This window comes from Megalops cyprinoides, chromosome 23 (genome assembly GCF_013368585.1).
Source record: "Megalops cyprinoides isolate fMegCyp1 chromosome 23, fMegCyp1.pri, whole genome shotgun sequence".
NCBI lineage: Eukaryota > Metazoa > Chordata > Actinopteri > Elopiformes > Megalopidae > Megalops > Megalops cyprinoides.
In genome coordinates, this window is record NC_050605.1 from 14,672,329 (window position 1) to 14,697,122 (window position 24,794).

General features: G+C 43.6%; 1 protein-coding gene across 4 annotated transcripts in view; it reads right to left on the bottom strand.

Moving 5' to 3' along the window:
- ptprz1a (protein tyrosine phosphatase receptor type Z1a) overlaps nt 1–23,909 on the bottom strand; it is a 63,516-nt gene extending 39,607 nt beyond the window's left edge. For all 4 annotated transcript variants that reach the window (XM_036517675.1, XM_036517674.1, XM_036517673.1 and 1 more), the window contains exons 1-2: nt 23,570–23,909; nt 3,404–3,472 (exon numbers count right to left, since the gene is read on the bottom strand). In XM_036517675.1, the coding sequence (XP_036373568.1) occupies nt 3,404–3,472; nt 23,570–23,633 (133 nt within the window). In that variant the 5' untranslated portion in view covers nt 23,634–23,909. The remainder of the gene's footprint in view (nt 1–3,403; nt 3,473–23,569) is intronic.
- Between the last annotated feature and the right edge of the window lie 885 nt (nt 23,910–24,794).

The following is a 24,794-nucleotide window of genomic DNA, read 5'->3' on the forward strand; positions in this document are numbered from 1 at the left end:
ATTACTACTGCTAATAATAATATTAATAATAATAATAATAATAATAATCATCATCATCATCATCATGATCATCATCATCATCATAATCATGCTCAAACAATAATATAAACTTTCTTAACCCCTATTTATGTATGCAAATGAGAATGAATAATAATCATGCTGCAATGTTTTGCTGTGTAAAGTTAATATAACAGATGTCAGTAAGGGATGGGGGGTAGGGGACACTGGGCACTCCTGGGGGTAAACAACGCCACTGTCTGCCCTGTCTTGTCCCCATGTCTGTGTCTGGACCCCATGATGCCACATTTATTGTGCCTATTTCCTGTCGCCCATGTAGTCTCTGTCTATTGTGGCGCTGCCCTGGTCTTGAGGTCATCCGAGGTGGCATAAATACACAATGACTGGGAACTTCAGTAGCAGCAGACACATGGACCCCACATAGCTAATGCAAAAACAAACTGCATAAAACATGTGCCGCTTCCTACTTCTCCCTGTGTCTCCCTCCCTCCCTCACACTTAAGATTCTGTTCTCAAACTCTGAACGAGCCAATTTCCAGCTAATCCAATAAGGTGGGGACTATCAAAAAGTCTCATTCTCCTTCTCTAGGCTGAGTCATAAGACCACCAAGGAATATTTCAGGGAGGGTGAGACCACCAAGGAGCATTTCAATTTAAACGCTTCTGTCAGTGTAACATTTGAGATCCATGTACCAGTCCAGTTCAATGACAAATAACTTAACAGTGACCTCCACAAGGATGCTGGCTCACTGTTTGTATAAATTGTCTAATAAAACTCTGAGGCACACGGTTATTTTCAAAAGCAGGCTGTCTTCTGTATTTCAAACCAGGGGTTAAGTTTCAGATTTGGCCTACTTTCTAAAAAGGGCTGGAAATGAAACCGAGGGGATTCTCCAAAGCTCCATTTTAAAGTGATGAAAAATATGTCATTGGTTACAAATGAATAAACAAAAAGAAACTATGTAAATACTGACTTTTCCCCTCTTGAAGTAGATAATTCTCACTCAGCTCTTCCATACAAAGTTGTCTGATGCCACAAGAAACTGAAAGTGAAAATCACTAAGGCCGTTCCATACCGATCCACACATTTCAGTTGTTTATGTTAGGAAAGAGATATCATAGATGTTAACTGCATAAAGTTTACAGTTTCTCTTTCTACTCTCTTTCAATTCACAGTACTCCAGATCCTGCCACTCATCTTATAATGATGACAAAATGGATTTGAGGGGAAAAAATCCGCCTCACATTTAAATGCAAATTCCAGAATGAGACGGAATAAATTGAAACGAATTCAGAGGATCACGGAGAGCGAAAACTGCATTAATGTTCTTTCCAATTATATTTTCAAATAGGCCATTAATTCCCATCCTCTTTGGCTCTTGGGTTTCAACAGAAATTCACGGAGTCTACGGAGTCTATTTTATACACGTTTGGAAAATACATATTTAGAAAAGAAAGGTTGCTGAGATGGTCTTTCTTCTGCAGTAGCCCGATCCAGATAAACAAACCCGTGCACACACACAGACACAATGACACACAGACACAGACACAGACACAGACACACATACACACACACACTCACACACTCACACACTCACACACACACAAAAGCATGGCGAGACCCCACACCCTCACACTCAGGGACTGTCACCCAACAAAAGGGAAGGATGGCTATGTCAAGGACACTTCTTCATGAGAGAATCCCTTTCTTTTTGTAGTGAGGGATGAAAAACAGGAAGAGAGATGCTTGAGAAACCACCACATTTCCACAACAAGGTCCGCTTTACACACAAACCCCTCTGAGCAAGACCAGTCAAGTCTAATGCCTTTTTTTGACGACATAATAGCTCCATTTTAAAAGGATTGAAGAAAATTGGTAAGCCTAGCCTTGAGTTCAGCAGTGCGTGCACTAGCAGGATTATGGCCACAACTTCCATTCATCTCAGCTGTGGAGCCAGTCATTCTAGCACTCATTCAGGCACCTCAAACAATACTGTAGGCTCTAAACACAGTCTCCCATCCCTGGCACAGGAGATCAAGAGTTGTGTGGAGCAGTGTTTTTCAACCTTGGTCCTGTGGGCACACTGTGTATGGTGGTGCTCATTCCAGCCGAGCTCTAAATTAATTAGGTTTGATTGAGCTATTATTCTCAATGCTTCCCTTTATTCAACAATTTTACATATAACTTGCTATAGCTTTTCTGTAATCAAATGTGCTGCTGGAGACGGGTTTTAAACCTTTGGCAGTTAAGTTTAATCAGATCAGATCAGTTGATTTATTGCAAAATTAAACATTCTAGGCCCCATTGAACAGCTAATTACTAAATAAATGGACCAAACGTTTTTCTCCATTTATGATTTATTTAAGGTCATATAATGGATATAATTACAGAAATACCATTTACTTGCATTCTTCTGTTAACACAACACTTTCAGAAACCCAAATCTGATACCTGCTGAGTGATGTCAAGTTCAGTTCAGTATTGAAAACCTGAATCAAACCAAATCAACTGAGAGCTTGACTGGAACAAAAAAAAAAACAGCAAGCACAGTATTCCTCAAGGACCGCTGGTGGGAAACACTACTGCATAGGGTGACAGTCTGCCCAAACATTATCCATCTGATTCAACCAATCACAACTGAACTGCAACTGAACACCCCTCCCCAGTTCTCTTATTGCCAATGGTTTAAAGACAGCTGGTTAAAGAATAGATTGTAGCTTTCAGAGCCAAAGATGTCTGCCACAATGTCCTCTCAAGTTTAAAGCCTCTACAGTCATGGACACCATTATGTCGGCGCTTAGAGAACACTGGTTCTCTGAATAACATAAACCCAAGGAAAGCGTTGTAATGTATCAACCAACACTATTAAAGCCCATTTGCTTGGCGTATGTTTGGGGTGTCCAATGCCTCCCATAGGTTGCATTTCCAAAAGCTCAAACCTGTTGTAACACTTCAGCAACCTTATAATGAATGAAAATCCTCAATCAGATCTGCTAATACAGTACCACTAATTAACTATCAGTTGTTTTTCACTAAATGAGTGTCAGCTTAGTATATGCCAAATGCCAATTCCAGACAGGCAGTGGAATATGATCGACTGTTATGATAAACGATGCTTGCTACTGTTTATGAAAAAAAGAAAAAAACAATGATGAGAAGGGCTAAGGCAGAAGGACAACTTCCTTTCACAGGGCTTTGAATGAGAACACAAAGCCTGACATGGAAAAACAAACTCACAGTGCAGAGCACCTGTCGGAGTAGTGGAGCCACACAGTGGCTGTGAGAAAGGGCCAACCTACTGTGAGGACAAAGGAGAGCAGGTGAACAGGCAAGTCAGACACAGGGCCTCGTGACCTGATCTGCAATCAGCTGAGCTACACTTACCGGCGTAGGACCACTCAATGTCCTCAGTGAATTTGCGCTGGGTTCTGAAGTATCCGTGAGCCACATCAGCTGAAAAAAAAAAACAAAAAGGAGAAGAAAGACAGGTGGGGTTGTTAGGGTTCCTTTGTGCTGCACAGAGACCACAATATAATACAAGTTCACACTGAGAACTTCCAGTAACCTCCGACAAAACATGGTTTTATGGGATTTCCCCCAGGTGCTATCCCAGAAACACAACTTATATTAAATTACTCTGAAGACTGGTGGAGTATTTCTGAAAGGTTTAACACTGATAAAAATGAACATAGCTGCTGTCAATTTTTTGGTCACACTTCATTTCAAGGCATTGTGAATACTTTAATTAAAAACACTGCATAAATGCATCATTGATGAACGCTGTGCTCATTATTTAACGAAACAGCAAATTAACAGTTAAATAAAACTAAACAGTTAACTAAAACTTTGATTAAACTGTACTGAAATCTAGAAATAAAAAATAGTAATATAGATGAATCTGAATATTTAATTACATGAATTAGATTTGCATTTTTAAAATGATGATCTAAATAATATCCTGCTTTGAAGCTGGCAGCTTATGACCTGCGTACTACTTGCTGAGCATGTTTTGACACTGCTTTGAGTGTGACAAATGAGTCATACTTAATAGATGGGTAGCAATGTATGTATTAACTGCCAGGAAATAATTAATTAATAATGATGAAGTTGTTAATCACCAGTATGTTCATCATGAGACCCAGTGATAACAGCAGAGAGTAGAAGTGTAAGAATTATGATTTTTTGCTTTCATTTCCATACTGACGACTAATGCACTAATATTTATTTTAATATTTAAATTATTGTCAGTGATTTTCTTACCATCATTCTATCATAAATTTCACATCTGTAGTCCTGTTCTGGAGATACTGCAGACTACACCATGAAGTCTTTCCATGAGCCTTATTTAAAGTTGCATTTGAATTTGAATTGAACTCGAGTAAAGGAGGACACAAGGGTGAAGGATTTGATGTGTGACTGATAGACATGTCTTCACTCAGAGACAGCCAGACAAAGCCTGTCACCTATTCCCTTCTTCACTTCCTCCGTGGCTTTGTTTCATAAATAACTATTAATGAAAATGCGATGAATGAGCTGCTATCATAAATGCATGCATGTTTTTATAAATAGGGAAATATGAGGCCTTGGAACAGCATGATGACAGTCTCGCACCCAGACAAAAAAGGCCCCGTCAGCCGTGGCATACTCTCCAGAGAGACAAGTGCAGGATATAGAGATGTAGGCTTGCACGTAGGAAAAACATGGCCTTGTCTCTGCACAGCACTGCACTCAGGTCAGTGTTTCCACTTCAGTACCTCCAGCAGCACTGGAAACCAACCCAGCAATGATAATGATGATGATAATAACCCTCTCATAAAGTGGAGAAACATCCATCAGTCACAGAACGCATGAAAATTGTGATTTTGCTACAGTATGAAATCACACAGTACATATAGCAATTTGGGTTAGGGATATTGAACTACTGATATGAAGGACGAAGTACTTTAGATCAAAGCTGGCACTGAGAGCATATAATGTGACTACTTAAGCTCTTTGTCTTACAATGGGTAAAGAATTCTGACAACAGGTAGGTTTTTTAAACTAACACAATACTGTTGGTAAATTCCAGTGCATGCCAGACTGATAAGAATGAGGAAAAACAACCACTAAATGCTTAAAATTGAAGGAATCATACACAAGTGTGTATGATTCATTACACTACCCAACTAGAATAGTAAAAACTGAAACTTTTACATTTAAATCCGACTGTCTCAAAGATAATTAGTTAAATTAATGAAGTAAAAGTTTTCATTTCTACTCTTTAATTAGAAATGATACAATGTAATGGACTGCAATGATATAATTAAAATAAATTGCTTTTGGCCCTTGTGTAGATAATTAAATTAAAATAGAGCAATTAAAGCCAGTTCCAGACTATTAGGAAGAATAACTGTCAGATATAAATGTCTCATTTACATATAGAATACAAAGTGCCTATTTATTCAGAGGGGTGTCAGATTTGGGTGGTTCTATAGAGCTGAATGAGTCATCCTGTGGGCTCACTCTGGTTTCAGCCTTATGATGCACAACGTTCTCACAACGTTCTCACAACGCTGCCATGCTGTTGTTGCAGTGTGTTGATGATGCCGTCTCCTTGTTGTCTGGAAGATCGCCCTTAGCTTTGTCAACAACACAACAAACGACGATGGAAATATGTTGTTGTCATGTACGTGTAAATACCAGGTTTTTTAATCATGACTTCAGCCTCCGAGCCTCTCCCGTTCTTGTATCCAGCCCTTGTATCTCCCTTCTGAAACTACCCTGTCCCTTCCCTGTTTTATCTGAGTACCTCTATGCTAATTGGACCAGGCCAAGCCTGGGGCAGTGATTTTACCCCCAATATAACCATCATGAATCTGCAATGACTTTGCTAAGGCTATGATTTAAATGCACCGTGCTGCTGCCGAAAATGTAGATCTTAAAACCGCAGATGCCGTAGTGTGTTGGGAGCCGATGAGCTACAATAATTCCTCTAGTGAGCAAATGAGGGCTCGGCTTCACTCTGATTTTTGGCAAGTCTGGAAAAAACGGAATCACCCTGTGTGTCAATTTCAGGGTCTGATCATTGAGTTACTGTTGCCTATAACACCACAACAGCACGTAAGTAGTGAGAGAACCATGGAAGAAGAAAGACAGAATGCTGGCAAGCCCCAGTTAAGGGGGCTTTCACATCAGGGACCCGGGCCCGGATTCGAGTACACTTGACCCCAAAGTCCAGTTCGTTTGATTAGTGTGAACACTGTGTACTGTACCCGGGCACGGATCAATGAACTGGTCCACTTGAAAAGGTGGTCTCAAGTACGGTTCATGTGTACTCAGGTACAGTTCACATCAGGTGTGAAAACTGCTGTACCAAAACACGGAAGTGGACTGCTATTTAGAATGTGATGTCATAACTAACTCCGAAATCTGCGTATGCGCGCAGCAAGCGCTGATCTCATCCTCTGAACTGCACGGCCATAGATGATAAAGTAGGAACGCAGATGAGAGGGTTGTTCTTCGCGTCGTCTCCAAAATAATAATACTAGGCATAGCGCGAAAGTCGACTCCATTGTATGGGCTTGGGATCTTGCGATTGGCGCGCTTTTCTACACTGGAGCGACAACGTAAACAAATGTCGCGTACTTGACACTTGATGACGCAAGTGTACTCTTCTTCTTCTTTGTGTTTATTGGCAGATCGCAGACCAACCAGGTGCATACCGCCACCTACTGTATCGGAGTGTGTAGGCACGCAAGTCTACTCGGGTACGGGACAACATTACTAATGTGAGAGCTGAGCGGCAGGAGAGTGGGGGCGGGGGGGGGGGGGGGGGGGGGAACGTACTCAGGTATGGTACGAAGCAATCGTGCCTAATATGAAAATGCCCTCAGTCGATAAAGACAGGAACTGAATGTAAGGAGCTTATTGAGCTGTGGCAACAGTGTTATTTGATCTACCGTTCATTCGGTGCTGCTGACACACACTGTGAATCCCTGATTTAATTAACAGTGGTAAGTCAGCCCTGACTCCAGTGACTCTGAGGAGAGAAATCTGAGCCAGCTCATATAGTGCGACAGATACACTCACAAGTTCGCTTGCTTACAATGCTGCGCTGTGTGTTCAGGGATTTATATTCTCTTGTCTTTACCTGCATGTGTTATCCCCGCAGGTCAGCTACAGGTCGGAGCAGGTCACACATGGTATGCAGACGTGAGGGTCAGCCATTCACCTGTACAGTGCTGTTGTTCTATAATCCTGTTCTTTACCACACATCCTACGCCTCAGTCTCATACTTTGAAAAAGCAAAGCTGGGGTGATTCTCCCACTGTGTCTGTTCTCTAACCAGATCGATTTCAGCTGTCTTGTTGTAGCGCTAATCCACTCCACTGCGTTGGAGAGCAAAGCCAGTGGCAAATTAGATTTCACTTCCTTGCAGTGAGATGTTAATAATACCATTATCACAGCAGCAATGCTTGATATTTTCTCTCTCCTTCCCTCTTAGTTTTTATCTCTGTCTCTCTCCCTCCTTCTCTATATACATATATTATCTATCATTTTCTTCTATTAACCGGGGATCTGATCCTGCAGTGACTCCATTCAACTAAGATAATTAATCTCAGCATCTCATAGTCCGCCTACCCCAAACGCCTTCCCATCATGCTTTGGGGTCATCCGCTGAGTAATGAGACTGAAAAGAATGAGAAAACAGTCAGGAAAGGAAATCTTTCTGCCAGCTGCTTCACTTTATGTGCTATTAGTGAATCATCACTGGTGAGGATGACCATTGTAATATTTCCTCAGCACTTCTGCAGACTTTGAAATGTGGTTGTACTCAAACCCCTGCAATTGATGTGAACATTTCAATTGAGATTACCTTTTTAATAATTCTCTTATGGTTCTATGTACCAAAAAGAGATGGGGAGATGGGAGGTCCATGGTGTCACTCCCAATCACTCCCAAACTCGTTTGATCTACTCATCTAATAATGCCCAAGTTTAACTGGTTGAATAATTCCCTCCCTCTCCACCTCCACTGATGTGTGGTGAGCGTTCTGGGACAAAATGGCTGCCATGCATCACCCAGGTTGGCGTTACACATGGGTGGTGGTTGAAGTGAATCACCCTGTCTTCACTATAAAAGGCTTTGAGATACTTGAAAAGCACTATAATGCAATCCATTAATATTAGTAGCAGAAGTAGTTAGTTTATTATTACATGTAGCACAACTGGGAAAAGGCTGATAGGTATGACTAGGATTTACCTATCTTGTTGGGTGAAGAATTAAATGTGAAAAGCTGATTGAAATAAACAGCTTTCAGCATCCTAAATCAGTTCAACAGGTGAAATTAGATCATCTCCATTGAAAAGAAAGGAAACTACTTTGCTATTCAGCCCTGTATGAACCGAAGATTATCGCTAACTCTCATTTTCCCATAACAGTCCGGATCTGAAGGCTTTATCTCTTCACCTTTATCATGGTTTCTGACTCAGGTTGGCCCAAAGTCCAAAGCTGAAAGCCTGACACCATTTTTTTGTCATTTAATGCTTAGTCTCATGCACACAGTCCCAATATCTGATGGAAAGACAGAGCAGCGCAACAATCGAGGGGAGATTATCATATCTTTAAAAGGGCTGCCGTACGGAGCAAGCTGTCGGGTTTTTATTGGCCCGCTTCCTGTTTAATCGTTTTTGTTTGCAGAGACGGCATTGTGCTTTGCTCCGTGCACAGCCCTGTGTTTGGGCCTCCGTCGAGTCTTCGGTTTCCCATTAATTCAGCAGGAGCCGGCATGAATGGCGGCAAACAAAGGGGTGATCTTCCACACGCAGCGCTGACGCGCAGAACAAAAACACAGTTTCGGTTATCTTCAACAGGGTGTAGTGCCATCACTCAGACGCACAGCGCCGGCAATCATCATCACAGGGTACAGACAAGCCATACAGCACACAACTTCAGTTACCTTCCACGCTCATCGTAGTCAATCACTGGAGAAAAACAGCTTCTGTTCATTTAAAAGCACGGCAATCCCGCGCGATAAGAAACACCTTTGCCAGTCAGCATACTGACTCAGTCGTAGATGCATCATACACAGAGCACAGCTTCAGTTAGACACAGTTCAGATGCGCTGCACACTACAGAGCATTGATGTGCTCAGCACAGAGTACAGACACACTCTACAAGGTTCACTTGCAGTTTCATTCTAGTAAATCTGACCAAATGAACATGCTCCATAACGGAGACCTCAAACTCGACCTTTGCCGAACACAATGATAATCAACAGGATGTTGTCTCTATAATCACCAGAAGCTGTGCTTGAGGACGCTGTTTGCCCGTAATCACTACTCTGCAGAGCGCGAGTCTGCATAGCTATAATCTTCACAGACTGTCAATGAAGGCAGACCGTGTGAAGTCAACGAAAATGCAGTCACTGGGGAAAACAAAACGATTAAGTTATGTCAACTGAAAATGACTTTGATTGAAAAACCAAAAGAAGCCAGTGGAAAGGGATTCTTGTTGGAAGGAGCTAGCAGGGTGCTGAGGATAAAGTGTTTAGTCTGTATAACCATCATAAAATCATTAAAAAAAAACATTTTTTGTACACATTGCGTCAGTTGAGGGTGGGAGTTTTGCTGTATTTTCCCAGTGGAAAAGGAAACATTCCCAGACCATAGACAGAGAGGGGGGATTTCACTGTATATTCTTAGGTCAAGGACTGCAATATCCAGAATGTTACTGTATAAGAGGAACAAATCTCCTCTGAGAGGAGCATGCAGACCCCTGGGAGCTCTCCATATGTGACCAATCATATGGGCGACCAATCATATGTACCCATTTCCTGCATCATGAAATGATCTTTCGTGATGAAAATCCTCACTATTTTGTAAACGGAAAAATGTGTTATTCATGCAGCAAAGGAATCTACACCTTCACTACAGCAACCGGTGCTACTGAGCTGTTCTAACTCTGCATGCAAATTGAAGCTCAAATTTCCACATTCAGTCCACGTCACAATGCCCTTAGTCATTACATTATTGTTACAAACTGAATCTCCCTCATCTTAAAGGCTATTCCTGGGGCAAGTAGAAACTCCACTTTAAACAGATCTTGACACATATACTGAACAAGCATGCTAAATGTTATTCTTGCAGACATTACTGAGTTATTGAGAAGATGCTCTTATTCAGAGTGACACACATACAGGTAGCTCACCTCATTGTGGCATGCTGGCCATTAATACAGCTGGATAAGTACTGAACAACAATAAAAATGTTACATTTGAACCACAAGGAAACAACACTAACAACACTAAAACAGTGCTATAAGAATGTCACACGTTAAGTCAAAGCCTTTCCCACAAGTGTGACTGGGGTCAGCATGTAGCAGGGACATTGCAATTTGTCAGTACCGAGGAAGGAAGCTGGAAGAAGCGTGTGACACTTAGAGCTGTGTGGTTTATGCCGGTTAATGTACACGCAATGATTTCAGAGCTCACATGTGTCCTGTGTCACTCAGAGCTGAACCAGAGAACCGGCGTTTCTCAGATTTGCAGAGACTGTCCAGCCCCACATTCCCACAAAAGTGTGAGATACAGTCTGAGACACAGCACAGAGACCCCGAGGGTGACAGCATTGTAAAAAAAAGCACATCATTGTGAAATAAAACAAACAGGGGTGGAGTGGGGGGGCAGATCAAATGTGGGGGTATCTTCTCCTCTTCACATTCCAGCAGGGTATTGTCTCATGCATGGGGCTGTGACTATATCTATATACAGTATAATACAATGTGCAATTTGCCTTGGTCGTAATAAATGAATGACAGCATTGTGGGTGCGTTATAACCCAGCTGTTGGTTCTGGGACCTAAAGGCATGTGAGGCACAGTAACCGTGAGAATGAACTGCCTGCTGATGTAGGGCTTAATGCACAGGGACAGCTGGGGTTTACACACACAGACACACACACAGACACACGCACACACACACACACACACACACACACACGCACGCACACACGCACGCACACACACAGACACACACACACACACACACACACGCACGCACACGCACACACACAGACACACACACACACACGCACGCACACACACAGTTACTCAACTCAGTCCTGGACACCTCGATCGTGAAGCGTGGGATTCAATTATCCATGTTTCTCACACTGCTGGAACATTAAGATCATACTTCCTGCCCTTCACACTCATTCTGACTGGATTTCCCCCAGACTCTCAGACAGATGGTCTTACACCAAGTTCAGTACATTCTACATCTATTGTTGTACAGTAGCTTTCCATATGCTTCTATGAATAACTGAAGAATGCAATGAAAATTGTGCTCTGTACCAAATAAGGGGTGAGAGGGGCATTTAGGATCAGTTCTCACTCCCACAATATTGCATGAACTGGACTTGTAAACAATATATTACAAGGCTGTTGTTAATCTCAGATGATCGTGTGGGTGTATTCACACGGGCTTTGTTTTAAGTAAACACACATTTCCAGTTGCATTTTATGAAAACAGGCCAGGTCTCATGAATAACTCAGAGGAACAGCTTTTATGACTGACTGACCAGAAAAAGCAGGAGTTGGGTCTTTCTTTTGACTTAGAAAATATGCAGGTGACCATGTATGTGTACATTGGTGTGAGTGTCATGCATGTGTGTATGTGCTTTGAGTGTGTGGGTCTGTGCATGCTTGTGTGTGTGTGGTCCATCTCCTTGCTTAGGAGAGGGAACATGTAGGCCTGTCTTTCATTGCAATGAGAAGAAACAAAAGAAACACTTTAGATACCGTCACAGATTGGATTTACTGACAGACGTGCATATCATCACAGCATAAGACACAGTGATCTACCCTTAAGAAGTAATACTGGAATCCTCTGAGCATGACAAGCCAAATGGCAGAAAAGATATTGTTTATGCAAACAAGGGAATTGATGTTTTAACATCATAGCATCACTTAATACTGTAATCCAGGTTTTAAACAAAAAGTAACCACATTTTTCAAGATATTAAAATCTCAGTTCCGATACAATTAATAACTGTCTTCACTGCAATTACTAATATCTGAACTGGTTCTGAAAAAGAGACATTATCAGCAAGTAAAAATCAATTTTTTTAGGGTTTAAAGAGGCCTACCGAAATTCTGATATGGGCTTGTGACTTAGATGTGGCAAGTTATGGATTCAAATATAAATATCTTCAGGATCTAATTTCAAGCAGTTCTTGAGCTCAGTTCTACCATTAATACATTGTCCATATATTTAAAAGAATACCAGACAGGCAGTGCAGAGGGTAGATGGGTCACTATCAGTGTGTGGGCCCATATCAGCAATGCAGAGTCAGAGATTGTGAAACAGAATGTGCTGGCTAACACCTTCCCACCTAATTATGTATCTTTAACAAGTGTTCAGCGACATCTCTTAGACATGTGGAAGTGCCACTAGAGGTTTATATCAAAGTAAAAAGAGAACACTGTTGCATGTAATGCTAATGCCAGCTCTCTGGGAGGGACTGATAAGACTGTGTGTATATGTGTGTGTGTGTGTGTGTATATGTGTTTCTGAATTTTACCAACCGCATATGCAGATGTGTGTGTTTATATGTGTCTGTGTGTGTAGAACAATGATCTGCCTTTACAGAGCGTTAAAACCAGGACTGAACCTGAATGATTTAACAACAATAATGAATTCTGTGATCAGTTTCCAAACTTATCCTCTCTGGACCGCCGCCAAAAACACACGTGTGTCAAAATGGAAATATGATCAGCTAGCAGGTTCCACAAAGGCAGGCAGTGTTCCCGCCACGTCAATCTACGGCCACCTGCTGGGGACAGAAAAACGGCAATCGAGAGTCCACTGCGATCCAGTGGTGGCATTCAGTTTCCGCCTGCGCCACAATCAGAGCATCCGACTGGAACAAGGCCTCAATCAGCATGCAGGACGCATCGAACCCGACTCCCGGAGAACAAGCGGACCTCCTCATGGCTTCTGGCCACTGTGACTTCCTCCAGTCTCGCACCCATTACCATGGACACAAATTCAGGCCGTCTCCTTTCACTCTGGCTCCATATGAGTTTATATCATTTTACCAGGGGGGAGCAGATGGCCAGACTCTCTCTCTCTCCCTCTCTCTCTCTCTCCAGTCCGAAGTCACACTTTCCTGCGAGCCAAGTCCACCAGTCAACCTTTTCAACAACACCATCTTTTGTGACTTCACACACAATCCCGGTTATTGTCACCCATCAGTGTAACTTCAGACAGACTTCCTGAAGTCCAGGAACAAAAAAGCCTCTCTTTTTTTTTTATAACCCAACCCCCTTTTCCCCTCCTCGGCCATTACTTTACTCAGTGAACGTTTCTAAACATTTACAGAGGGGCTGCAGATGCTTTAAACACCAACATCATTTCACGTACTGTTTACAAAAGAGGATGATTTAGAGGAGAGCTAGAGCACTTCACCATAACAAACCTAAACCGCTCATTTACTTTGAACCATTCAAGGCCATTTACAGTCTCCCAACGCAGACTTCCTTGGCTCCAGTTGCGGACAGGATTCATGGCTCAATGAGATACAAGCTTACAGTCTGAGTCATGTACCATCAAAGAGGGAAGCAGCGTAGCATAGCGGCAAGGAACGGGGCTTGTAAACCAAAGGCTGCTGGTTTGAGTCCCAGGTGGTTCACCGTTAACCAAGGTACTTAAACTAAATTGCTTCAGTATATATCCAGCTGTATCAAGGCAAACTGTTTAAGTTACTCTGAGTAAGAGTGCCTGCTAAGCCAATAATGTAACGTGGAGAGGGAAAACAACAACAAAAAGATACCCTCTCTGCGTTCTTTCATTTCAACTTTAAAATTCCAATTAGGTCTACGCTGAAAAATATATTTTCTTTTGTCTGCAGGAATAAAAATTGTGGAAATGATGCGAGACAGAGCATACAACTCCCACTGCTGCATGTTTGCAGTTTGACACTCAGAGGCTGTAATGAGCCAGAATAAAAGAGCTGCACTGCCTTGGAGGAGCCCTTAACTAATGAAGGGATTGGTTTTATTTATTCATTCATGCTATCCTTTGCGAAGTGGCTGAACATGATACTACTGTTCTCAGCAGAACAGTTTCAGAATTATATGTCTTTAAAAAGTCAAGGTTGGGCTCAACGCCAGACAGCACGGTCTGGCGATTCAACCGAGACATCTCGATCACAGCGGATTTCACTGCTCTAGCATGTGACACTGGGTTCGGGGGTACCGACCCCGGGCACGACGGTGATGTACAGAACTTTTGTTATGACAAACACACACCGCACAGATGGAAAGCACTATCCTCTCAAGAAATCACAGCTGGCTGGGAGCAGGTTGCTGTATAAAGACTTTAGAATTCAGGATCCAGGATTTCGTGTCTTGCAATCCAAAGTTCACCTACAAATTTCTCTTTTATAATCAACTGTAATTTTGCAGCACCAGAATTGCACACGTGATTTTGGATCAGGAATATGAGTGGGTCTACGAGGTTACTGAAGATTCCCACCCCGGCAGAACAGAATTCAGCAAGCAACACCACATAAATCAAATCTAACTGCATAAGAAGTAGAAAGGCATATGGTGACAAGAGTGGTTTAGAAGACCCTGCTAAATGTGATGGAAATGACCATTTTTCAATCCAGTGAAAATTGCCTAGTGGCATAGAAGATATGTTAGTCAAACAGATAAGAATGAATTCACTGGATTCATTCTTGTCAGTGTGGCTGTTTTAAAAGCATCAAGGCAGTAGTGGGTGACTAAAAATAAAAACTCATGGCCTTGATAAAAGGGCTAACCCCCTCATGCCACCCCAACCCCTCCTTGCACCCAAAAGCCCTCCTTTGGTTCAAAAAACAAACAACAACGATGAGCATATGATGTTTTTTCCCCGCTCAAAAGAGGGGCTTTAGACCGCTTTGGAAAATCGTTTTAACAAGATTTCCACTCATATAAAGGATTCCTTCTGAATACAGAACTCTGTGATCCTAGGGGTTTGGGAGTTGGCATGAAAGTCTAGACAGGCTTAACCTAATCTCACATGGGGTAGCAAACCAGCACTCGAGAAAAGGCCACAGAAATAGAACTGCTTAAAAAAAAAATCTCCGGCCGCCCGTTTGCCCGGTCACTCCGTGTTCTGGTGGAGGATTCCATTGAGCGACCTCTTATAATGAGCTGATTGCATTTCACCAGCAGAGAAAGGCTCTTTATTGTCACCTGCATCGCATTTCCGAGAGCGGCGAGCCCCTAATCGTATCCCTGTGCCCGGGATCACCTGTGCGGAAGTACGAATTGATCCTGACGGAACCGCAGTCCTGTAATGTAATAATGACATCCCCCCTCGGGAGTAACATCAAACTCAGTTAAGCTGAAAACTCTCATTCTCGTCTGTGGCAATTACCCATTCAACTGCATCACTGACGGTAAGCCTCTTGTTCTGCATCCTTACACTCGTGGGAGGTCACAGTATTTTAGGGAGAATTTCCGACACAAAGTAAGTCCTCGAAGTGCAGACGATAAGACATAAAACACTGAAAAGCGAAAGTAATTGACACAGTTTCAGCGTACATGTCCATTTTAGTATTTTCACTACATTCTTTCACAATTAATGTTAAATACAAGATAATGTCTCAGTGCCCCACTGGCTTTATTAAATGAAGGATTCACATGGTGACCCAAAGCACATTTTTAGAAGAATTTCAAGACTCATAGTCAAATAAAACTGAGATTTTAAAACCAAAACTGTATACATTTTGTTAAAACATTTCCATCTGACTCAAATCAAATCCCCCAAACACTACAGCCTTTCCTCCAAAGGGAAAAAGTGTGTCAAAGATCCATTGACCTTGACACAGATTCAAAGAATATAAACTAGATACACTGTATGCCATTAATAAAATATTATACACATAATTTCCTCTGTGAATTTTCAATGTGATGAGTAACACAATACAAAGGTACTTCTTGCATCCCATACAAGGTCATGCTTGCTTTCCTCTCATGCGATTTCACTGGCTTAAAAACGCCACTATAAATATGCTTTTCACAATTTCACGCCCTGCACTGTGTAGCGACTCTGATATTATTTGCAGAATGGCCCATGAATCCTATTGGCAGAAACACTTGGCACATGAGTCCCCAGGTGCTGTAGATGTGTGTGTGTGTGTGTGTGTGTGTGTGCGTGTGTGTGTGTGTGTGTGAGAGAGAGCGTGTGTGTGTGTGTGTGTGTGTGTGTGAGAGAGAGAGAGAGAGAGCGTGCGTGTGTGTGTGTGTGTGTGTGTGTGTGTGTGTGTGTGTGTGTGTGTGTGTGTGTGTGAGAGAGAGCGTGTGTGTGTGTGTGTGTGTGTGTGTGTGAGAGAGAGCGTGCGTGTGTGTGTGTGTGTGAGAGAGAGCGTGTGTGTGTGTGTGTGTGTGTGAGAGAGAGCGTGTGTGTGTGTGCGTGTGTGTGTGTGTGTGTGAGAGAGAGAGCGTGTGTGTGCGTGTGTGTGTGTGTGTGTCAGACAGTCTGGCTGCACAGCATGTGCACGCTTCCCTTCCCTATAGGATGCTCGTGCATGCGGGCACCTGGCATTGCCCGCGGTGCTACCCAGCCCTGTCCACAGCAACACCCGCGCCCACTCCTCTCTCCTGGCACAAATGGGAGGGGGGCACGTACGTCCAGAAACACGGAGGGTGGCACCTGACCACTCTTTCCTGCCAGATCAGCAGAGCGTGCCAGGTCTCCTCCCCTTCATCTGCCAGCAACCTCACACACTGTGTCACACACACTTAGACACAGAGTACACATACACATACACACATTCACACACTCAGTAAGCTCAGAGGCTAGGTATGGCCTTTAGGGGAGGGGGACACTGTGTTGTAGGAGGTGCCACCTTATGAAAGATCTGTTAAATGGGCTATTTGATAAGCAGAACCAAGTGTTCTGAATAGGAGCTACTGGGATCTGAAGTCCAGAGCGAATTAAACATGTTTAACACTCACAAGCTATGGACCTAATATCTCCCATCATCCCCCTCCTCGAAACAAGAGGGTCTTGCCTCACCACACTCATCACCAAGCCATCATGTCCCGCCCTCACATTCCCTCTCCAGGCTCTCATTCCAAATGATGAATAGGACAGATAAGATGGCTTAAGGCTTAAGGCTTCCATTACCACATCCACCTTAGTTCCCTTTTACTGAAGTTTACCTCAGACCTTCTGGAAGGCTCCGGGAACTCAGTGCGGCTGGTGGAGTCCTTAAAATGGCTCCCCGCGGACACGGTCTACAGCGCAGATCGCACCTGGTTGGCATGGTTCCTGAGCTAGTGCTGCAGCACACTCCAGGGAGGCTTACATTTTGGCAGGAAGTACCTCTGATTGAGTTGAATAAGGCAGGTATTATTACCGTGATAACAACAGTTGCCAACAAGAATTAAACTGTGAGGGGTGTGTGTCTGTTTACTTTTTGGCACGCTGTATTGCTGTGCTGAAATGTAAAATGAGTAGCGAAGATCTTACAGTCAGGAGAGTGACTTGAGGAGGTATAAAAATGGAAGTGCTCACAGCAATGCTCATCACCTATGACAGCGAAGTAAAGTTGAAAGCTAATGTTAGCTATGAGACTGGCATTCAAGCAAGTTACAGCCAACAAAACAGACTGAAAGAAATCTTATTACCGCAAATGTCTCTTGCGACTAAACATGCACAAACTAGAGCGCTCTCCAGCATTGTTGTTATGAACACGCAGGTCGATACACTGCTCCTTGGTAAAAGTGCAGACCACAGAACGAGCGGTTCTACAGCATACGTGAAAAACCAGCCTGTGGTCCTGTTGATGTCCAGAATAAAGCAACGTCATTAGAAAGTACAGTATGTTTCATCTTTAACTCATCGCACAGTTAGGACACGGACAGCACCGGAGTGAAAAACATCTAAGAGGTAGAAACAAAGAACGCTGACCATGTGTCTGCGTTGAGGCAGAGTGGCACAGAATTTGTGTCATTCTGCACTCAATTGCGTGCAGATAAAATCATCTTTACGGTGTGCAGATCAGCTGACACGGGCAAAGTGAAGGGCACGAGTCAATAAGATGATTAAGGTCAGTGAATCTTTATATTCTCCACAGCACGACGGCCTGAAACCCCAGTCTCACGAATGAGGCACGTGAATTTGCCCCGATGTCATTTGCCCTTCTTTCACTTTCTAGAGAGAGTTCTCCTCACTAGAAGACTATTGTAGAAGTAACATTCAGCAAAATGACATAATACCATGTTGAAATGAAGGCTTCATCTACCATCCCATGTCAGAGTCCAGTCTTGTAAACTCACTTGCCTTTTACCGGGTTTTCAAAACTGTCATGCTCATCCGGGTTCTAGCTGGGAAAAGGTGATTAATATGGAAAATTTGGCACATAATAACTTCTGGTATCTCTCTCCCATCACAAGATGTCTTTAGTGGCCCAAGGACTTAAGTGGCTTGCTATTTCAAGTGATTTCCTAATTGGAGAGGGACACGTGTGAGAGGCACGAAGACTCACGTGAGGACGAGGGTTAGCTGTGGGTGTGGCAATGAAGGCAGGCTATGTGATTGGCTGACCCTGACACACTTTAACAACAAGCTGTCAGTCAGCTCCGTAACCATGCCAACACATTCAGTCACCCCAGTTTCTCTGAGTCTGAATCTCTTTCACAGAAACTCATGCATTAGTCCACAGGAGTGGAGCTGGCAGCTCTCGTGAAACACAAACAGACCTGGTGTTTCTCACTTTTAATGCATCGGATAAGAAACTGTACTTGAAAATGTCATTCACATTCTGTCACACTCTGGAAAACTTGCTTCATTTATGGTGTAAAGGCACATTAGCTGGTGACCATCTTAAAGCCACAAAGAGGCCAGACTTTAAAAGCATGCAAACTTTCTAATCATAGTGCATTTTGGAATTAATCCAAACAGGACACTGACAGAATTGTAGAGCAGCATACAGGAAATCTACAGATTTTTGCTATTCACAACTTTGTTGTCTTCGATTGACTGATTGAGACAAACCACATATAAGCCACTGCTAAACCAAACATAAACTGCTGATGAACCTCTGATGAGCCATTACAAACATCTGACAGCATTCTTTTCAAACCCTCACATGTGAAACAATAGAAATCCATAATATCATTCATGTTTCAATCCTGTGATTAAGCAGTCCTGTCTGTGAACATGAGAAAACCGTCAACTGTGAAAACCATCTGGTACAATCAAGACTTTCTAATTCCGTGACAATTATTTCTCCCCAGATCTGTCAACATGTCAAGAACCGGTGTTTAGATTAAGATGCAATGAAGCAGCTTGTCAGAATTTCACTTAAGCAAATCATTTCTCACAGAGAATGAAAACTTTAGACTCCTTATTCATTAGTAAGTACCAGGATTACTGATTCCAAATGGCTTATCACAGAATGCTAAGGTGCCTGAAAAAAGGTCAAATCCTCACAGCAGTGCTTTTACCAACTAAACAGAAATTATTGTTCTGCCTCTCAGATGGTCTATCCTGTCACAGACAGGCTATCCATCAATTTTCCCGTCCGTTGTGCCGTAAATGCGTGCACTTTCACACCCAACGTCTAACCAAAGCGTCCACAAAACACTAGTGAAAACTTCAGACTGATTAGTGCTCCTCTGGAAATAATATTGGTTTTGGGGGGTTATACTTTTTTTCCTCAGTTTATGTTAAAATTCGGTTGTTCAAACGGAAAGTGTCATTATGAGAGGCAGTGTGAGACCACACACAGACGGCTGGAGAGGAGCGAGAAATCGATAATTCTTCACGAGCCGCTCAATAGAACTCCTCTTGTTCTCCCAAACAGCCTCGTTACAACCGGCCCTTTTAGATACATGACGGGCCACCCTCGTCTGCTGTAATTAATTAACCGGTCAGTCACGAGCATGGACGTCACTGGCCCAGAGCCACAGGAGAACCTGCAGGGTCTGTCGCACCAGGCAGGGAGATGGGAAAATCCGAAAGAGAGAGGTGAAGAAAGAGGGAGAGAGAGAGAGAGGGGAGGAAGAGGGGGAGGCTGGGAGAGAGGAGCAAAGGAGAGAGAGTGACAAACAGCCCCACTTCCCACCCAGTAACCACCTGTCGCAGCTTGTGTGACACAGCCAGCACTCTACACAGACAGAAATGGGGTGCTATTGTTACTACAATTATTATAACTATTATTGCATTATTATCAGTCATGCATTTGACCTGCTTTGGAAACACTTCCTTTTTTGTCCTGCCAATCAAGTGCCTCTGAAATGAGCTAAATTAAGAGAAACTGGGGCTACAACCGGCTGCTGGGAGAGACTAGAGGATAAAGCTCTGACATTGGAGGCAGAGTGTTTCTTAGAAAGACCGGTGGGACAAAGAGGGGCAAAGCCCCGAGAGGGTCAAAGCGCTGCTGAGAGAGCGAGCAGACGAGGTACTGCCCGAGAGAGACTGGCGGGACAAGGTGCTGCTGGGAAAGACAGGAGGGACAAAACTCTGCCAGGAGAAACTGGGGGGGACAAAGCACCGCAGAAACCCGTCCCTCCCAGGCTGCGGCTGACACTGCAGTTTCTCTTGGCCGGGGGACTCAAAAGCGACACTGCGGGGTGGTGCGTTTGTCTGAGGTGTCCCTGGCACAGCCAACGTTCGCCTGAGGGGTGGAATACACTGTGCTTTTGGGCCTTCTCTCTCTCCCTCTCTCTCTCTCTCTCAGTGTGAAACCATCCTGCCCTGCAACCCCGCCGCTGGGACAAATCAGAGCCCCTGTTTGAGTGTCACACTCACATACCCTCCCACAAAGGGACCCCCAGGCTTCCTGTGTCGCCGTCGCGCCCACGAACACCGTCCCCTCTGCCAGCTCTCACAAAAAACAATCTCGCAGCTGACAGCATAATTCACAGGGGGGACTAAGTCCTCCGTCCCAGTGCAGAGGTTCGATTCCCAAGTCTCCCGCTCCATTCAGCGCCCCCTTCCCCCCCGCCTCCACCATACTGGTGTGGAGAAAGAGGGATTCTGAGGTTCAATGTGCCCCTCTCCATGCTTGAGTGAATGCCGTTGAGCCTAATACCAACTAATCTGGTCATCAAATACCCCCACTGCCGTCCACTGAAAACCTGCCCCGCCTTTCACCGGCTCCAGAGACAGTAGGAGCCAGGCGTGCCAGGCTGCTGGGAAGGGTATCCCAACCCTTCAGAAAGTGAGAGTGAGACAGAGAGAGACAGAGGAAGGAAGAAGTTTGAAAGAGAAAGCTGCTTTACTTCTCTGCCTGTCTGTTTTGCCTGTTGCCTAAGAGCTTTATTTATGTTTTTTTGTAGGGGGTTGCATTAAATTGATGGTGAAAGGCAAACAAATGGCAAGTGGTGGTGCTCCTGGTCATACATCCTGTTGTATTCCCAGCATCCCAATATCTGAGCTAGAGATGTGTATCTGTAAAATATATCTGAATATGCAAGTAGTGTTTTAATTATAGCAGCTTAACCGCACTATGATTTGTTAAAGCGCTATTAATGCTGCTTCTTAAATGACCAAATACTGCATCTGCAAGAGTCCGTCCCCTTAGCTCTGATACAGACACCACAAAACCAAGGGGTGGGGCGGTGGGGGCAGATCTAATGTGTAATGGGCATGGCCCCTGGAGTCTGATTGATTGACACACAGACAGACAGGTGGACTGGCTCGCTGTGCCAGCCATCTGCCTCAAGCACCACGTCCACCAAAGCCTCCAGGATATCCTCTGCCGAAAAAATGCACCGCGCGACGCGTGATGCGGAGTGAAAATAGGCTATCTATAGCAGGGCATGTTGGGAAACAGATGGTGTTGGGTCTGCGTTTCATTCACTCGCGTGGCTTTTTTTCCCATAAGGCCCTGCCTCCCGATTCCAACCAAACGGCACTTCCTTTGTGCTCCGGGATCCATCAAAGCATCATTTAAAGTGCCCGGCTGAAAGAAGCGAAAGGAAGAAGAAAAAAAAGAAACATACAGCCGAGCATTGAGCAGGTACCAACACATTAAATATCCCCGTTCAAAAAGCCCTGCCACAAAAGCGTCCTTTTTCTCCAAGCAGCCTGGTTTTGGCCAGCTTTTTAAATCTTTGTCTCCCCTCGCATCCAAAAGATTAAACCAACCATATCAGTCTCCTCCTTGGCACTTCTGTACTGAACGTGTGTAAAATAATGAAGCTGGATACAGAGACCGGATCTGGGAGAACAGCTCAGACCGGATGAAACAAAAACACCTCTCTCTTCAGTCAGAGTTGGCACGAAACGCTGTTACTTGCCCTTACTGTACTCCACTTGTAAATCACTGTATTCTGATCTTTTTTTTTTTATTAATGGTAATGCTAATGATAAAATACACACATCATATGCTCATGAACCTCTGTAAATTGTTATAATAATAAAAGAGACTGATGATTACTCTTAAATAAAATAATAGTAACACAAGGTTAAGCATGCAGCTTTTTCAATGGAGGTGTACCTGTTACGCCTATGGTTAACCTATGTATTCTGTCATCATAAATCATAAATACAGTCTATACAATACTAAGAACATAATATTACATACTATGACTTTTGGCAAGTGACATGTTGGTCAATAAAGGCCAGTGAGGGTATGGTCAACAAAATCTTTAAAGCAATTAACCCCTCGTAATTGCTCTTTAATAAATTTCCTGACTTCATTTCCTTTCAAATCACATTTACAGGTGCCTCCGGGCTGTCACAGTTCTCCATAGATTACAGCACGTTCTCCCTAATTAGTCCTTATTCCCTCCCACCAATTAATATAAAGCCGGTCTTAAATCAAAAATACATCTCTACCGAGGGAAACATATTAATTGGATCAGAAGACTATTTCACACATGCTATTTAAGCATGTACGTGTAGCTCCGCTCTCTAGTGAATCTAACGCTGATATGCTGATATGCGTGTCGGTGGTCCTCATTGTCCCAATTACCACAAGTAAATGGAGCCTAGGCCTATACATTACACTGAAAATATGATTACAGCATGCTTCATTGTTTTGTGCAACCTAAATGGATAATTGTATGTATGAAAAATCAATTAGGTAAAACAGCCAGAGAAAAATTCTCATTTAACTGCGTACATAAAAATACTTTTTACTTAAAAAAGACCGCGCACTCTAACTGCACTAAGACTTACTGTCCATTCACCGTCAAGGTGACGGTCGCGCTTTCCAGCGTGCCATAATCAAAACTAATTTAACTGACAGTTATAAAAAATAGCAACGTCTATATGAAAGTTTTAAAAAAAAGTTTCCATAGCTTTATTTGAATAGCGCAATATCGACTTTCTGGACGAAGTGCAAAAATACGGGAATGATACCTGAACTTGACGCACTTGCTGTTCTCGTGGCTGTAACGCAGCCTGCTTGATGTCTCGCTAACACCGCGCTACTGCAGCATGAAATCGGAGAATGCCCGATATAGCGCCACTAGAGTGCAAAAATATTGTTTTTAAGGGTAGACAGTGTGGCTTGAAAAATTAAACAAATAAGGAATCATATCACGCAATCAAAGCCCTTACCTATCTGAAAGATGACCACGAGCTGAGCGAGCAATAAAAAGCTTCTGGTTACCGTCACTTCCATAGTCTTCCTCTTAAGCACTTGTGCAGAAATATATGTTACAGTCTGAGAAAAGATGAGTTGCAGTAGGGGAACTGTACTCCCGAGGTGCGTGGGGATGCTATACTTGGTTCATGCCGATGGTGTTTCTTCCCCTCTCTGACACTCGCTCCTCTCTCGTGGGTGTCTCGCTCCGGAGCGGCTGCACTTACTCGGGGATGCGAGCCTGTGCAGGGCAGAATGATTGGGAGCGTGCGCCGCCCACAGCCCACATCAACGCAGCGGCGCTGTCGGTGGCACCACTAAACGCACAATTTCCAGCATCAGATTCCAGATCTAAAGAGCGGAATCATTTCACCGGCCCCGCCTACCCCCAAACACACAGACGCACACACAGACACGCTGAAGTTAATCACCGTCTCACGCAAGCCTATCAAAAAAATAACGGGCGAAGATTAAGATTGCACGTTCATCGGGCTTTTGAAAGTTTTGACACGGTGCGTTCATTTTGAGGGAGACTGAAATGATGAGCTCAATTTGGCATGTCCTCTAGCGGAATTACAAACAAAAGACGCCTGGTAAATTCAGACTTTAAAATTGCCTGTCCCCAAGACCATGGTGAACAATAAAAATAAATAAGCAAATGATAATGTTAATTAAAAAAACAGCAATGAAAGCAGTTGAGGCACCTGCAAGTGCTAGCTGTAATTGAGGCACTCTGTCATTAAGGAAAGAATAGAACCTCACTGCACCTTGGCAGACGCCCTGTCCAGAGGCATTGCGCTTTGATAAAGGGATAACACGAAAACAGCACGGAGCTGCCTGAGCCGAGCCTGCAAGCAAAGGCGAGAACGGAAGATCTGGGAGGGGTGCGATGTTTTGCGCCGTGGGGTGAAAGCAAGTGACCTTTTGACAAGGGAGTGGGTTAAATGACGGCGATATTAGGAGCCTAAGATCAGCAATGACCCTGAAGACTGGGGGTGGCTTGGGAGTAAGACTGGGTGGGGGTCGGGGAGTGGGGGTGGGGTGGTGACCGAGGACTATTTGTGTAAGAAGGGCTGAGTGGGGATATAACACACTCACTCTTGAGACAGTCAATGCAAAGCACACGCACTGATACACGTGATATGTACTGAAGCACATGAGATACACATTCCAGCCCTGTTCAAACATGCATGTAGGTGC